We start from the raw sequence: 18,233 nt of genomic DNA, 5'->3' as shown, positions 1-18,233 counted from the left end.
CACTGTTTCTCATAAATAAAGTTCTCTTATAAGTAAATAAAATTAATAAACTCCAACAATTTTGATTAATTCGCTTATTCTCTTGTCCTATAAAATATACATAATGTTTATTTTCGTCAACTTAAAATAAAATAAAACATAATATCAACTTAAAATTCCAAAACATTATTGAAATAAACGATCTCTAAAAAAAAACTTAAAAAGTAAAAGGTTAGGCAAGTTTGATATATTCCTCAACTAAATTACAGATAAAAAAAAACTGAGATCAATCAAACAAAGTCAAGTTTATTATATTTAATCATAATAAAGCATACAAATTGTTTTGTTAAATTAAGGGCTTACTTAACTCAAAGTTAAATTATATACTGATCAATTAGGAACAACTCTCAAGATACTAACTACGTAACTTGCCATGCCAGTTTTATTTTGTTTTCTGGTGAACAAACAAAATTTTCTTTCTATGTATTAGAACGTGATACAAACACCATAAGTACAATTAAAAGGGCATGGCAAGTTACGTAGTAAGTATCTTGAAAGTTGTTCCTAATGGATCATCATGTAACTTAACTTTGAGTTGAGTATATTGACGACGTTTGGGAGGCAGATTTGTGTCAATTAACCGCGCTCAAAGAAGCGAATGACGGATTCTGTTACATACTCGTCGTCATAGATGTTCTCAGTAAATTTGTATGGGCCGAACTCTTGCGCGATAAATCAGCTCAGACAGTCGCTACAGCCATTGAAAAAATTCTCAAACGAGCCGGTAATCGTGTGCCTCAGTGTTTACAATCGGACAAGGGAAAAGAGTTTACAGGTAGCGCTGTTCAAAAACTTCTCAAAAAATACGACATTTCTTTTCGCACCGCCCGAAATCCGGATATCAAAGCGGCCGTAGTTGAACGCATGAATCGTACGCTGAAAAAGCGTATGTGGAGGTACTTTACCTACCGCAACACCAAACGTTACATTGACGTGTTACAGAAAATTGTCGACGCAGCCTAAATACTGTGTCAACTATTACGTGCGCATCAGTCGATCCAAGGGCACCTTTACGAAAGGGTTCGAAAAAAACTACCATTTGAGTACGGGACACTGACGGTTACGCTTCACTTTAAGCGTAATCTGTAGGCATAAAATTGAGTCATTATATTCATTACTACAACGACCAAGTCGGTGGCGGCGCCGGTGTAAAATCTGTATACACCGGAGCGACTTACCAACGAGGTTCAGGTATTGGAAGCTTTCTGGGCTCGATTTTTCGTTGAATAGCACCTTATCTCGCGCGCGGTGCCAAAGCGGTCGGCAAAGAAGCTGTTCGCGCGGGCCTGAATGTAATCGACGACGTCGCCAATAACGGTGCTAATTTCAAAGAAGCCCTCAGCGGTCGACTGAAAGAGTCGGGTAAAAATTTGAAAAGAAAAGCAGAAAACAAGCTTGATCAAATGATGATGAGCGGCAATGGCTATATAGGTCCTGTTGCCAAGCGCAAACGGCAGTCGAAGAAGAGCCGTGCACCGGTACGCAACGTGCGTCGCAAGGCAAAATCAAAAAAGCGAGTAAGCAAAAAACCAAGCAAGAAATTAGAGCGCAAAAAGAAGAGAAAGAGGCGGATCAGAAGTGTGACAGATATTTTCGGTCCTAAAAATTAATAACAATGGCTTATCTACACGCGTGCAGCGGCGAGGGAATGAAGAGCGAGCTAGATCTCTTTACTCTTCCTCTCACTCAAACATCCATCGAAAGTAGCGCTTATCTCTACTACAAACCCATTTCGTCGCTCAGCGACGATGGTGACTCACACTTGGAATTTTTAATTCCAAGTTCAACCGATTACTACATCGATCTCGCGCATACCATGTTGCACCTGACCGTTCAAATACTACCAGCTAGTGATACACCCAGCGAAAATCTCAAAGTTAGCCCTGTGAATAACTTTATACACTCAATGTTTGATCAGAATGACATATTTTTCAATCAAAAGTTAGTTTCACCACAAAACAATGCGTATCCGTATAGAGCCTACATAGAAACGCTGCTAAATTATGCGGTACCTGCTATGCGCTCTCATCTCACGTCTGCTTTGTGGAGCATCGACATCGCCGATGCCATGGATGCCGCGCCAAATTTAGATCGTAAGGCTGATGGTGCGAATCAAGGTCTCATTAACAGAGTGTTTTTTACAGCTGGTGGCAAGGCCGTCGACATGATCGGACATTTGCATTGTGACGTTTTTAATCAACCAAAATTCCTGATCAATGGTGTAGACGTGAGAGTAAAATTGGTCCGTAGCAAAGACGCCTTTTGTCTCATGGACTGGTCCGACAACGGAAAATTTTCGGTGCACATCAAGGAGGCCACACTGATCGTGCGTCGTGCCAAGATAAGCCCGGATATTATACTAGCGCACGCGAACGCTCTTACTAAAACAACAGCCAAATACCCCTTAACAAGGGCCGAAGTCAAGTCGTTTACGCTGCACAGCGGTATACTCGGCGACACCCTGGACAGCGTTATACTAGGACAGCTACCCAAAAGGATCATCCTGGGCTTTGTTAAAAATAAAGCCTTCAACGGCAATAGAAAGCTCAACCCTTTCAATTTTCAACACTTTAACATAAACTTTATTTCGCTCTACGTGGACGGCGTTCAAGTCCTCAGTAGGCCGTTGCAGCCACGCTTTACCGGTGACCATAAGCTATACGTAGACGCTTATCATACGCTTTTTTCCAGCACAGGTATACATTACCTAAACGAGGGTCTCGATATCGATCGGTATGGTTATCCCAACGGATTTTGCCTGTTTGCTTTCGATCTGACACCGGATTTGTCAGCGCATTTTACCAGCCATTGGAATCTCGTTCGCACGGGGTCTCTACACGTTGAGGTGCGTTTCGCCGAAGCTCTAACGGAAACGCTAAACTGCATTGTTTACGCAGAGTTTGACAACGTGCTCGAAATCGACTCGAATAGGCAAATTATAACGGGCTTTAATTCCTAAAGTGGCTGGGTGGTGGGAGAGAGAAAAAAAAGGTATAAGAGTTCTGACGCTGTATATCGTCGACTCAGTTGATCGATGTCGGCAGCAGCAGCACCCGATACATTCACCATGGATTACGATTACGTGATAGAACTTCAGGGCTTCAGGGACAAAGAAGACAAGTTTTTGCCCAAAGAACTGGCTGTAGTTTCTCTGCAAGGACACGTCATTTCTCATTGGGTGATTTTGCCACCGCACGAATTTACCGACTTACCCTGCTCTTTGAGGATCGCCAACGACTATGCAGCGGCGCGACATTTTGGCATACACTGTTTCGAGGGCGATATAACACTACGAAAATTACACTATCACCTGTATAACCTTGCTAGAACGGCTAAAAGAATATACGTCAAGGGCCTTGAGAAAGCACGATATGTCCAATATATAACGACGCGCAACGTCGAGAATCTCGATGATTACACGACAACTGGATTCGGTGAACTGCAGAGACGCTTTGAATGATCGCAGGTCTGCAGCTACCATGGCTGTCAGGCAGACACCTATAAAAGATCGTACTGTGCACTCTTGAGAGCACACATACTACAAAAGTGGATCCATTCACACGTGCCCAGTGAAATATTGGAAAAAATACAAGAGACTGGCACCGATGTGTTTTATCAAGCTATTCAAAAGCCTATGTGGTCTCGAAGAGGTAACACTGTGCAATTTCGAGGAAGGGACGTGGTGGACTAAATCGACAGCGACGAAGACACCTGCGGCAGCGACGACGACGAATACGCGAGTAACGACACCGATTCATCTACAATAAAAAATGAATACGGCCGAGATTATGAGAGCCCTAGAAGGCTTAAAAGCCCGGACAATCGGGGTTTACGCTGCAGATCGGATACCGCGGGTGCTGATGACGCCAGCAGCAATAGTGTGTAACACCGATGATCACACTAAACCAAGAACATACTGGGTAGCTATTTACATTGACAAAAATAGATTGGGCACGTATTTCGACAGTTATGGCCTGCCACCGGTATCAAGACATCATATAGAACGCCTACGTAAGAACTGTAAATATTTTCGCTGGAATACAAAAAACTCTTCAAAGTATCGACTCGATTTGCTGCGGACAATACACTATTATGTTTTTATATCACATGTGTTGCGGTACGAGACTCGGGATATTTTGCCGCTTATTCTCACAAGACACTGGGCAAAACGATACCCTTGTCGTCAAATTTTATAAAAAGATTCCAAATAAACTTAAATATAAAAAATGTAAGCGAGCGTCTACATTTGCCGATGAGCGTTCTCTAGGCTCAGGACCATGTAATCAAGCGTGTACCTCTAGATTAAGATGTGTTTGATGTATTTGTAATCTTCAATAAAGAAAAATATTAAACGTAATATAAATGTGTTCTCATTCTACCTACGCACATGTATTCCTTTATTAAGCAGTAACGAATTTTGCTTTTCTAAACAGACGGATGTCGTCCGTCGTACTTTTCTCTGATGAAAGATTTATTTTTTATTTTCAACGGCCAGTTTGTAACGTCCTTACGCCGTATTTTCAACAACCGTATAACTGTTGGACTACGAAAGGGTAGGGGGAGGGGGGAATTGTATTAAAGGGACGACGGCGGTCGCGAGATTTCATAGTAGCATCGAGACTCTCTGACTGTGCACTTGTACGTTATAACAACTTTTTTTTACAAGTGAGATAGTACCGTGAATTTTTTTTTGTGCTTCACCATGGCGAACTGTCAAACACCCGGCAAACGTAGTCCGATTGCTGAATTTCCAAATCTACTGCTGACGACGACCTACGCGCTCTATTGCAGAACCCATAGCTTCGTCGACCTGAGGCTGGTAGAGAGCAGGGCCAGAAGCAGTTTCATCCTTCTTCGAATTCCTGGAGCATTTGTTCTATTCTAATTATCTTTTCTATTAGCTTCTTTCTATTCTCATTACGTTTTCTATTAGCTTCTTTTATTCTTTCTCTTTTAATATTTTTTAAACGTATACTTCAATTAAATTTTTTAACAATTTGCTTTCTTATTTCATTTTTTATTATTATTGTAAATTATTCATAATTTTTCTAATTCCTTAATTGACTCTTTTCATCCTGCCGAGCAACTTGGAAAGAGCCACTTCAAAAATGTTCACCTGCCATCTACCTTATAGTGCGTTCAAGGAATATTACATTTCCAAGAAGATAATAATCATCCTTCGTCAAGGTAAAGTGAATCGTTACATAATTATAATAGATACATAAACTGATGTGTATTACTTACTGTACTTTTAACTTAAACATCAACAATCTGACTTTCAACATCCTCACCGTTATCTAATTTAAAAAATAAATATATTTCTAATCAATATATTAAGAATAAACTTTAATGCATGTTTGTTTTTATACAGCTATCAAGAGTTGCTTGGACATTTCATCAGGATAGGAAGCTACTATTTGTATCCGTCAAAGACCACCAAAGCCTTCGACAGTGTCTCTTCATAAAGCTGTCTGCGATAGGTACAAATTAAAATTTGATAGTATTTTAAATACAGTTGAAACCAATGCAATAAGTCAATATAAGTTATAGATCCTCATTTCAGATTCTAGCCAATAATTTCCCAGTCGTTTCATGGATAGCTCGATAAGCAGTCCATCTACAAGTGAACTTGATGTAAACTTAATGATGTTTTACAAAGAGTATCATGCTAAATTGTTTTGAAATAATTGTTATAGTATTGCTTTAAATTGATAGTCCTCTATTTACAAAATTATCTAATTTGCACCGTAAAACATTCTTTCTCAGAGAATGTTTACAAACAAATTCATATTATTATTTGTGTAAACGTCTGAAAATTGATACCAATACTATAACAATGATTTGAAAGCAATCTACCATGGAAATTTTCATTTAGTTTATTCCTGTCTACATGTTTACCTGTAGAGCTACACCCGGCTTTCCACTGAACGAATGTGATTTATTTGAAAGAATGTTAAAAAGGATCTGTGACGCAGATTGACTTATTTAACTAGCTTTATTTGAATTTTTAAATTTAGAAAAGTACAGACATCTGTTATTAATTAATAATAATTGCACTTTTTAAAGGTTACGTTATCAAATGTTATCAAAGGTTACGTTATCAAATGTTATCAAAGGTTACGTTATCAAACGTTATCAAATCTTCATGAGGAAACTTGATGTTTGTTTATAATTTTTTGAAATTAGATATTTGCATAAGCTAGTTGAAATGGAATGTAATCGTGTATACTAGTATAACCAAGAAACCTGTGTAAGAATCATGCGAATAAATTGTAGTAGCTATTTTAGTGGAAAGCCGTGCATAGGTCTACAGGTGAACATGTAGACAGAATGATTTGTAATACAAATTAGTCTGGTACATTTACTCAAAACTATTGTTATAGTAATGTTACAAATTTTGAAACCTCTATAATAAAAATTATACAAGTTTCATTGATAAAATTCTTTGAAAAAATAATGTTTACAATGTCAATGGAAGAATTTTCGGAGTAAATGTCTATAAATTAGAAGCAATACTATATTAATTGTTTGGAATGCATTTATCATGTAAATGTTTATTAAAGACCATATTGTGTACGTTCACTTACGAATCTACACTCGGATTTTCACTAGACGACTGTGATTTAACTGATAGACTGTTGAAAAATATAGTTAAATAAAAAGTGCCACGGTAGTTATTTTCAAAATTACTTTTATATCATTAATACTAAGTTTCAGACCTCTAGATAATAAACAACTTGGATTTCAATGTCAGAATATTAGTCAAGACAAATACATTGACAATAAAATCCAAGTTGTTCATTATCTAGAGGTCTGAAACTTATTATTAATGATATAAAAGTGATTTTGAAAATAACTACCTTGGTAGTTTTTGTTAAACTCTATTCACTTCCTATGTTCGACTGTGTACCTCCACTTTTCTGTTTACAAAAGACCCTTCATTCATATATTGTAGAAGATCATATGTACTTATTTTATAGTGTATTTATTAGTATAATTTTTAAATGTGATTGATATAAGACTAATTTATCTTTGTGTTTTTCAGATAATTTTGTCAAGAGCTTATTTTGCTTCGTTTCCTGGACGATTCTCAATCCTGCGGAGGTTCCTGTCCATCCAGCTATTTCTGCTTTCTGATTCTTCTGGTGTTAAGGCAATTTCTTCAACGTTAAGTTATTTCATACTCATAACTGATCATTTGAACAATTTTGCCAATTATAAAAAAAGCTGTCTGAATTTTTTGCAGTTTATTATATTAACTTAGGTGTGAAATAATGTTTAAGATGAAGAATTTTCGTTCTCGTAAACCATTAGGAGAATGTAGTTCTGCTTATAGAGCACGTAGGCTTCGTTTAATTGATAAGGCTCATAGTGAATAATTAGTTGATCGAGCTTTTAGCGATGTTTCTTCCAGTTGCGTATCTCACAATTTGGAAGTTCCTTCTGATTCTTTCCATGAAGATGTGGTTGAAGTGAACCATGAGAATGATATTGTTAGTTGTGTGAGTGATAATCATAATGTGTATTTTATGAGTGATAATCATGATGAGCGTTCAGTGAGTGAGATCTCAGATGATGGCAACGTAGATCCAGTTAAGCATCCTATTGCGGAAGATCAAGTTCATGATGATGATTTGGAATCAGCGACATTTTCTTCAGTCGCATCTGATGATTTGTTTCATGATAATTTGGAAAATTTCGAAAATAAGCTTGCAGCAGCGTTTACTGAGACTAATATGACTCATGTGCAAGCAAAAGCTATTTTGCGGGTCCTTAGTTCTCATCATTGCTTTTCTTGGAATTCATGTGGATCCAAGGAGTATTTTGAAAACTCCAATCCTATCTAATGTTCCTTTACAAGTAGCAGGTGGCGAATATTTGCATTTAGGAGTTGCAAAAGATATTTAGAGAATTCTTTTAGCGTCTCCTGCAAATATGATCCCTGACATTCTTCAGCTTGATTGGCATACGGATGGAGCATCACTGGATAAAAACAGTGTGAATGTGCTTTGGCAAATTCAAATTCGTATTGCCAATATACCCAACAGTGCTCCAGAAGTTGTAGGCATTTTTAAAGTTTCATAGAAACCTAAAAACGCTTTTGATTTTATGGACGCATTTGTGACGGAATTGCTTGAAATTTTAGAAAATGGTATTGATTCCTTTGAAAATGAAAATAGAGAGAGTCCACTTAAGGTGTTTCATCGCAGATACACCTGCTCGAAGTTTTATTTTAGGTCATCGAGCACATAATTTTACAGATCCTTGCTCGAGGTGTTGGCTTAGGGGCTATTGTGTGCGTGCAGGTGTTATGATGTACAAAGGTACTAATTTTGTCGCTCGTACACAAGAAGAATATTTGGAGAAACTTGATTCCGATCATAACCGAGTAGATTGTTCGATTAGGGTTCTTTCATTTAATATTGTTTCGAATACAGTATTCGATTACATGCATCTGCTTTGTCTTGGCATAATGGAAAAAATATTCCAGAGAATAATTGATTCCAAGGAAGGTTTATTGATTCCATAAAGCTTTCACCGGCTAACATCAAAGTATTGAATCAACGATTGGAAAAAGTCAAGGAGTACTGTCCTCAAGATTTTGCTCGAAAACCAGTAAATGTTGAAAAGCATGGCAAATTTAAAGCCACTGAGCAACGACAAATTCTTGTGTACAGTGGTCCTGCTATATTTTCTGGTCTTGCAGATCCTCCTGTTTATCAGCATTTTTTTCTCCTTCATGCAGCAGTACGAGTGCTTTTAAATCCTCCTTCTCGTCAATCCATTAATATTGCTAAAGAGTTGCTCGAACTATTCGTTGAATCAGCTTCTGATGTTTATGGCCATGAATTCCTCTCTTACAATACTCACACTTTGTTACATCTTGCAGATGATGTGAGAACTTTTGGGTCATTAGAATCTATATTTGCTTTTCCATACGAGTTATTTTAGAAAAATGTGTAGGAAACCAAATTTGCTTCTAGAACAGATTGGCAATAGGCGAATTGAAAATTGCCAAGTTAATGTTCGTAAACAACTGGCCGAAAATTCAATTAGATTTGTTGGTGAACATGGTAGAGGACCAATCGTTCTATTTGTTGATTTTAATTATACGCAGTATAGAAAAGTTGTTTTAGGGATGTACTATATATCTGTTGATAAGCAAGATAGTACGATAATTCTCCAAAATGGATCATTCGGCGTCTTGTAAAATATCATCAAATTGCACAAGAATAATGATTGTTATCTGCTTGTCAAACAGTATCTAACAGTTACTAATTTCTTTACTCTCCCTTGTCCTTCGTCAGATGTTGAAATTTTCCTTTGCTCTTCCTTGTCGCCGAACATAGTTATAATTAGATTGAACGAAATACAGGATAAGTGCTTTAGAATGCCATATTTCGCATCTTCAAATAGTTTAAATTAATTGATATATTTACTTTGATCGGCCGATAAACTAGTCTCGCACGACAATCATCTTTTTTACGTACTTGTTATATAATATTCATTGAATTTCGGACCCCCTATAGCCTTCCAATTTTGCGTATTATAAAATCTTTATGTTATTATAATCAATAATAATGTATATGGCGCGTAGTGCATTTTTCATTAATTTAAAATTTTAATCATTGCGTACTATTATCAAATGTATGAAAATTAATTGCTATTATTTCTTAGTAGATGGTAAAAATTCGAGATACCGGAGCTCTTCCATCGTGCATTGCGCTGGCGCAAATGCAAAACCAGATGGAATTACGCGATCGAGCAGCACCTGACAATCGGAGCTTGACATCTGCTCCGTTATGCGGCTCATCTACTAAAAACACACGCCAAGGAAAGAGTAACCCTACACCGTCAACAAACAATCATCAATTCGCTTCTAAAATAAAGCCATCTATACAAAAAAAAAAACCATTCAAACCAAAAATCCTAAAGAAATCATTAACACAGAATAACATACAATCACGCACACAAAACACACAACCAGCACGCATGCATGCTGCCGCGTCACCCACTCAAATACGATCATTGAGCAAGGAGAATTCATTTACACGCAATAACATACAATCACGCACACAAAAGGCACAACCAGCATGCATTTAGGCTACTACACCATCCACGCAAAAATAATCATTCACTTAAGGTTCTTCATTTACACAGGATAAAATGCAATCACGCACACAAAACACACAACCGGTACGCACACAGGCTATCACACCATCTACGCAAAAAAAATCATTCACTCAAGGTTCTTCATTTACACACAATAAAATACAATCACGTACACACAACCACCACGCACACATACTGCACCACCCATTCAAACACTAACACCCGACCAGACTCATGATGCAGATATCATATCGTTGATCAAGGAGGTCTTTGAGGAGCAGAGGTAAGCTTTAATAAATGAACTTAATTTTTTGGTAAATTAATGGAATTTTTATTAATATAGGATTTTTATCGTTATATAAGCATGAGAGAAAGAATGGATGCAATAGAAACAACCGCGAAAGTATTTTTCAGTAGCTTTAAATATATTATTTTTTTATTCAAATAATAATTCTTATATATTTTCATATTTCAGTGCATGCTTAAACATCTTAAAGCAGCTCTCGAATAAAAAGAATAGAGTAAACAAGAAGATGCCGCAATTCTTCCCATTTGAGCCTGTGGAGAACCTTCTTGATTTTAACAAAGTCTCCGACGAGGAGTACACTAACGCTGTAAGTGTTTTATTATTAATTAATATTTTCGACGTTGTGTAGTTTCATTTCTAAATATTTAAAATTTTTTCCAGGTTACCTATTTGGCCTACATCGGAGGGGTTAATGCATTGGATGCTGCACCACTTTATCTAAAAATGTGCTTTAATATCACCGAAAGCCTTGTCACCGGCGTTACCCGGCTGGGCTCCAAAAAAGCCAATATAGTTTCGCTCAAAGAAACTCGTTTCGCTGCTGCTTGTGAAGGTACTTTATTTTCATTTATATTTTTTGAAATTATGTTAATGCCATTTTTTTTATTTTTTAGATGACATGTCGGAAAACGAAAATATTAACGAGCCTGATAAGTCGACATTTGCAACTGCGATGACGAAGGCCCTGAAAAACATCAAAGAAGAGTATCGACATAAGAAAATCAAGCGTGCAGCCACCAATGCTGACCTTGATAACCAGCCTCCACGACAGAGACGAAGACTACTGGATGCTGTATACAATGGTGCAAACGTCGACTTTGAAGAAGGGGACTACGGAAACCAGGAACGCGGCGGCATCGAGAACGTCGGTGCACAGTGGGAGAAAATGGACAAAATTCAAGCCACGCGTCATTTTTAATCGTAGAGCCATGATTTTTTTTAAAACTCTTTAAAAAAGCATCAAGTTTAAGCTACAGGTGCGGAAATTATTGTATCACCTTCCCCTAAACCCATGCGACCCCTAGAAGCCACCCCTACCAAACCACAAGCAGTCTAACTCATCTATCCCAGGGAACAGCGAGTTAAATCGCTTTATTTTTTCTTAAAATAATTAAACCATACACCATGAGCCAGCTAATAACCTAAATACCTACCCCTAACCCGCTTAACCTCTAGAAACCACCCCTACCAAACCACAAGCAGGCTAACTAGCCTAACCCTGGGAACAGCGAGTTAAATCGCTTTATTTTTTCTCAATATAATTAAGCCACACACCAGAAGCCAACAAATCACCTAAATACTTAACCCTAACCTGCTTAACTCTTAGAAACCACCCCTACCAAACCACAAGCAATAAAACATAGTTTAAAAAAAAATCTTTATTCATGTCGATTTTTCACATTGTAATCATTTAAGATTTAATGTTTAGAGCGAAGAAATCGTGTCCTCGTATATGACGCCCAAAAAGTGTAAGTGTGCCAGAATAAAAACGATGACGCTTATCCGAGGGAGAGATTAACAGATAAAATTTTAGGAAAAATCAGAAGATTTGAGGATTTATATGAATATACGCCCGACTGTCAGGAGAGCAGCGCACGCGAGTTAAGTGCTAATGAGAATTATGAAGATTTTAATACAAGTGATTATTATGAAAATGATGAACAAGATACAAATAAAAATTTGGAATTTAGTGCGCCAATATCTCTATGCGACAGAGGTCAAGCACAGATTGCCAAAGATGATTATGAAAATTATGAAAATGAAATGATAAAAAGATGTAAACGAATTGAACAAAATGCAGAAATTGAAGAAAATTGTTTAAATTAAGTTGTTGAATATGTATATTTTTGTGCTCAACAAGCAGATGATGAAAATTGTGTAGTAAAGTTGAAGAGTCAAATTAAAGAAATGGAAGATTGTGATCTGAGAGAATATAATGAACAAATTCAAGAAGAAAAACAGCCCTACAGCGACGAGCATAGAGCCTTGACGAGTCAAATAAGTCCAAGAGAAAACGCGAGTAAAAGAGAAGATTTCGAGAGAAAAATTCGGGATGAAGCGCACGAGAAATTCGAACCGATGTACGCCTCCCAAGTAGCCGAGATAAGCCCAACAGGACGTCCACCGGACGAGGAAAGTGCAAGGGCCACTGTAAACGTTCCCAGAGAAGTCACACTTGAGAAAAATGTGCGTTTTCGAGATGAAAATGTAGAGCAATATTACGATTTCAAATCCAATTTACAGAATTCTGAAAATAATAGTAACAATATAATCAGAGGAATAAGTAATGACGATGAAGTTTCAAAAATAAATATTTTTAAAAAGCGTGTAATTAGTAAAGGTGCGATTCCGAAATCTATAAAATTGAGAAAGAAAATTAAAAAAATGTTACCATCAGATAACAATTACGAGGATTTTACAGATATTTTCTCAACAGCTCGACCTTGTAAATTTCACAACTCAATCAAAAAGCACGAAAATCCCGAAGTCTTTAAGTTCGATGCAATGAGTGAGGCGTTAGTAAATATAAAACTACCACTGAAAGGAAGGAAAATAAGAATCAAAATTATTTCATATCACTTGAAAAAGATAAGTCGCAATAAACAGAGTAATATTTATATGAGTGTGGGAGAATCGAGGAATTGTTAAATGACTTTCAGAATCCCTATGGAAAACAAGAACACGAAGTGCATGGACTTTGCGTAATGTCCAGCACGCCAGCCTACGAAAATGCAGAAGGAGCCTACTGTAGTGTTATGCTCATACACTCTGCAGCGGCCGAAGTTTCCCGCTGTGAAAAGGTCAGGGCTCTATTGCGCCTTGATCACCTTAAACCAAGAGAGCGAGAAGCCATTGGGCAAATTGTTGACACTTATCACGAACAATTTCATTTACCTGGGGAGAAACTCACTACTACGCACATGATCCAGCATCGCATCCCGACTGTCCACCCGTAAATGTCAAAACGTACCTCCCTCCTAGAGCACGCAGGGGTCCCATTATGAAAAAAATTAAAGAATTTTTGGACGTCGGATTTATTTCACCGTCGAATTCAAAAAAGATGATAGTCATGGTAATCCAAGATACAGAATAGTTTTATGACTATCCTCTTCTGAACATTCAAGATATTGTTGATCAACTTGGAGGCTCAATATATTTCACGGTTCTAGATCTCGCATCGGGCTATTATCAAATCCCATTACACCCGGAAGATCGACATAAGGCTGCATTTACTGTAATGAATTCTGGATTTTATGAGTGGAATGTTTGTCCACAAGGTTTGACATCTATGCCTGCGACATTCATGCGATGCATTAATAGAATTATATATGTATAACACATCTATGAAAGAAGGAGAGAAGCCTGAAAGTGCTCTCACTGTCTCGCCCGAAGGTGCGAAAGAGTTAGATTCTGGACCATTAGACCTTTGCGTGTACCTCGACGACATCATTATTTACGCAAAAACCGTAGAAGAGCATAACGAAAAATTTGCAAAATTATTAAAAAGATTAAAAGCCGCCAATTTTAAATTATCGCTTGATAAATGTAATTTCCTCCGCACAGAAGTAAGTTTCTTAGGACATTTGATAAGCAATCAAGGAATCTGCCCCGATCCTAAGAAAGTAGAAGCTGTAAAAAAGTTTCCGCGACCGAAAACTGTTAAAAAAATACGACAATTTTTAGGGCTAGCTGGTTACTATCGAAGGTTTATCGACGGATTTCCAAGAATAGCTAAACCGTTAAGTAATCTACTCAAACAAAACGTACCCTTTGAATGGAATAAGAAAGCACAAGAAGCTTTCGATATACTGCGAGAGAAATTATGTAAAGAACCTGTATTAATTTTTCCCGACTTCTCGAAACCTTTTATACTCACCACCGACGCTAGTCTGACTTGCATCTGAACGCGGTGCTTTCTCAAGGTACAATAGGCCAAGATCGGCCAATTGCATATGCTTCTCGGGTGTTGAATGACGCAGAAACTCGTTACGATACGTATTCATCATTTGCCACTATGTTGATGGAAAGACTCTCGAGATCCCGATTCACGTGCAACACGATGGAGGCTTAAATTGTCGGACTATAATTTTGAAATCATCTACAAACCAGGCCGAATCAATCTTAACGCTGACGCACTCTCTCGAAATCCAATCGAAGAGAATACGGAATCAGTAATGCTTATTCGCGAAAGCAAATGAAGTCATGCAGAACCTCAAGTCGAAAATGCGGACCAATCACCCCTAGAGTCAGCAGCCACGGAAGTTACAACAGGACGAATGACGCGTACTCGCGCAGGTAAATTAAGTCGGCCTGATTACAGAGAAAACCGAAAGAAACTTCCCAATGTAAATAAGGGGACTAAGGAACTTAGGGGGAAGGAGAGATCAGAAGAAAATGATAGCGCATATGCTAATAAAACTGTTGAGAAACACGTCAAGACCCGAACGAACGAAAAATCTTATAAATTACCTGTCAGCAATCAAAGTACGTCAGAAACAATTAATCTCGACGATATTGGCACACATAATGTCAGTGATCAAGATCAAGAAACTATGATTAATCATGAAGATAACGATTCTGTTATAAATCCGAATACACAAAAGTGTTCTAAAAGTTATGGCAAAATGTTTGCTGAGACCCGAGAGCAGCTGTCGAAGCGCAAGGATAATTATTTATATTTTTTATCCTCTATGCACCAGCCTTGCGACGAAGGAGCACGACTTCTAGAGAATCGTAAGGAAGTACCGCGATTACACGAATTGACTGCGGGGGAGTTAAGAATAATGCCGAAAAGTAAAAAACGACACTTTATCATAATATTACGGGGACTTGAACGCGAGAGTATCTCGAAAATCACAGAGAATTTAGTTTCCGGTTTAAAGCAATTAAAATCATTTATCCTGAAATAACAAATCAAATCAATTAGTCTTGCAAAAAGTGTCTCGATTGAAAATGTACGATGGGACGATGTGATTGATAAAATTCGAAGCACGCTAAGGGGATCGCAAGTTAAAATAATAATTTGTAAGGGTACCATTTCTTATCCGAGTTTAAGCGAGCGCGCAAAGATTATAGAGGAGTCTCATTGTTCTGCTATCGGCGGGCATAAGGGCGTGAATAAAACCTATAAGCGCATAAAGCAGAATTTTTATTGGGAAAATATGAAAATCGACATACAAATGTGTATTGGGAAGTATTTACCCTGTCAATTAAAGAAATTTGTTCGAGTCAAGACTAAAAATCGTATGGTCATAACGGATACACCTGTTCAACCCTTTGAAAAAGAAAACGGCCTTCCATCCACAATCAAACGGCTCTCTTGAGAGAAGTCACCATATACTAAGCGAATATTTGAAACAATTTATCTCGCAAAACGAACAATGGGACCAATGTCTAGAGATGGCTGCTTTTTCGTGTGTGTCAAATATAGTTTAAGTATAAAGTATGATTCTATTTTACTCTATTCAAATTAACATAATGCATAATTACAGTATTAGCGTTAATCAATTAAACAAGTGAGATAAAAATTAAAAAAAAAGTAGTAGAAAAATAACCGTTGATATCTATATTTAAAGAAACTATGCTTAAGAAAAAAATATAATCAAAAGATAAACTCGCCACTAGATACACTGTGATCTGTAAGAATGTACCAAGAAACTCCATAGCACCTTCATAGCAATACTAGACATTAACGCTAGCGCCCTGATGGCGATTATGTAGAGATATGCGTTTGCGCCCCGATGGTAATGATATGTACATCATACGTATGTCGATTATAGGCATAGGCAAGCGAGAATCAGTATTAAGTAAAAATTTTGTCTATACAACGGAAATCGTGATATAATTATTATAGTCCGAGAAAATCTAAAAATGCTACCTCTAAAAAAAAATTTTAATTGATTCTTAAATAAGCGGGAGAATCTTTGTTGTGTTTCACATACATCTATATACTACTATTTTGAATGATAAGCAGAGCCATTTTAGTAATTTCATTACAATTTAAATAACAACAATCACATCAGCTCTTTCATTACACAATTAAAATTTTGTTGTCTCTCTCTATTATTTCTTCATCATAAACTAACAACGAACATTCCGAAGTTCACGCCATGCGACAAATTAACAAGGATCATAAAAAAAATTTATTTAATATAAAAATTAATGAGGAAATACAAATATATGCTCAACTTTCACTAATAAAACTCACAGAGATATCACTTTAACTCGGACACAAAAACAATTATCACTGAGTTAAGAAGAATCACGTAGTTAACCATTTAAAAACTCGTAAACTAGAACTCTGGAACAAGTTACGTTGGGTGATACTCGCTGAGTTAAAAATGGCTGTTTGTGATACCAGTCCGTGATACCAGTTTGTGATACCAGGAGGATCAAGCCCTAATGAGAACTCTACTGTACATATCCACGAACAATCGCCCTAGTTCCAAGCATCCTGAATACACCACCTATAAAGACAGACTATACACTTTCATACTATGGTAAGAAGAATCACGTAGTTAACCATTTCATGTTCCATTTCATTTATACATACAAATATAATTAAATCTATTGATCATACGATTTTTCGATGGCTAAATGTTTACTTTTTGAATTTATTAGATTATAGTATAATACTTACAAATGTTTATTTTATCATATTGAAAAAAAAAGTTTAAATTTAAATTAAGTTTTCTTTCGTCAAATCTAAGAATATTTCTCTGCAGTAAAATTTTTTCTATTACGTCTGTTATGACATAAGGCATGCGTGGGTTCTGTTGATTCTAACACTATGTATTTATTTTTTGTTAATTAATACAGCTGCGACTAAAGAATCAATCAACTTTTATTTCATATTTTCTGTTTCTACATTAATAAACACATGGACTTCAATTTTAATTGAGGATGTAAAATTACTTAACTTTTTTCTTATATTTCATATCAGCAGTAGTGATGTTTAAGATTTATTTAGAAATGAAATAATGGATACAGACATCATATTTATTTTCTTAATAAAATAAATACTTAGGTGAAAACGAAATGGTATTTACTTTGTCAATAATAATTTTCTGAAGGGGTATAAAATGTATTAAATAACTACAACGTAGAATTATTTAAGAGCTAAAATGATGTTACTCAATATAGAACACTCATATTTATGTGAATTAATATGGAATCATCCTAATGAGCAAAATTGTATTCTCGACATATTTGTAAATGATGTAAAAATAAAGTATGCACTTTCTGAAATACATACACAGCATCTAAGAAACCAACTAACCAAATCATTTTTTCCAAAATATAAACTAAAATGGCAAGATGTTTCCAAGAAAGAAAGATGTTTTTAAATCGAAACACAAAGAATTTTATGAAAATTCTTTTGTGATTCAGTTACTTGACGAAGCTTCAACGTCAAATATAAATACTTCAACATCAAATATGAATACTTCAATATCAATCATGAATAATGAAGCTTTAACATTATTTACTAGCAATACTTCACGTACTTCTGAAAAATTTCCTAATGTTCGTAATATAGGTCGGCCTCATATAAGTTATGACAAAGGATGTTCAAAAACAAAAAATAGACGAGCTCGTGAAATCTCTGTAAAGCATTCTAAAGAGGAGCTATAGTTGGCGCTAAAATTAAAAGAACAAACATCTTCAGCAGATAATACTACGGATACTATAGAAAATTTATTTATTACCGAATATACAAATAAAGTATTAGCGATGTTTATGGACTTAGATTTAACAAAACGAACATATGAGAAAT

At 36.4% G+C, this 18,233-nt stretch overlaps 2 protein-coding genes and 1 long non-coding RNA gene across 6 annotated transcripts in view; 2 read left to right on the top strand and 1 right to left on the bottom strand.

Moving 5' to 3' along the window:
* The window catches only part of LOC107981611, a 325,738-nt gene that overhangs the window by 104,324 nt on the left and 203,181 nt on the right, over window positions 1-18,233 (bottom strand). The window lies entirely within an intron of this gene.
* The window catches only part of LOC116418337, a 265,518-nt gene that overhangs the window by 84,879 nt on the left and 162,406 nt on the right, over window positions 1-18,233 (top strand). The gene's annotated exons all lie outside the window — the stretch shown is intronic.
* LOC116418334 lies at window positions 9,718-11,944 on the top strand. The gene is made up of 4 exons (XM_031933421.2): window positions 9,718-10,435; window positions 10,628-10,766; window positions 10,841-11,012; window positions 11,074-11,944. Exons 2-4 carry the CDS (start codon window positions 10,686-10,688, stop codon window positions 11,376-11,378), a joined length of 558 nt encoding a protein of 185 aa, XP_031789281.1. The 5' UTR covers window positions 9,718-10,435; window positions 10,628-10,685; the 3' UTR covers window positions 11,379-11,944.

The sequence above is a fragment of the Nasonia vitripennis genome, unplaced genomic scaffold (genome assembly GCF_009193385.2).
Source record: "Nasonia vitripennis strain AsymCx unplaced genomic scaffold, Nvit_psr_1.1 unplaced0244, whole genome shotgun sequence".
NCBI lineage: Eukaryota > Metazoa > Arthropoda > Insecta > Hymenoptera > Pteromalidae > Nasonia > Nasonia vitripennis.
This window is presented reverse-complemented; position numbering and strand designations above follow the sequence as displayed.

What these genes read in the sequence shown, in the direction of transcription:
- LOC116418334 (XM_031933421.2), top strand. Translation starts at nt 10,686, where the DNA reads ATGCCGCAATTCTTCCCATTTGAGCCTGTGGAGAACCTTCTTGATTTT. An exon ending in ACGAGGAGTACACTAACGCT is followed by an intron (nt 10,767 to 10,840) that starts GTAAGTGTTTTA and finishes AATTTTTTCCAG; the next exon opens with GTTACCTATTTGGCCTACAT. An exon ending in TTTCGCTGCTGCTTGTGAAG is followed by an intron (nt 11,013 to 11,073) that starts GTACTTTATTTT and finishes TTTATTTTTTAG; the next exon opens with ATGACATGTCGGAAAACGAA.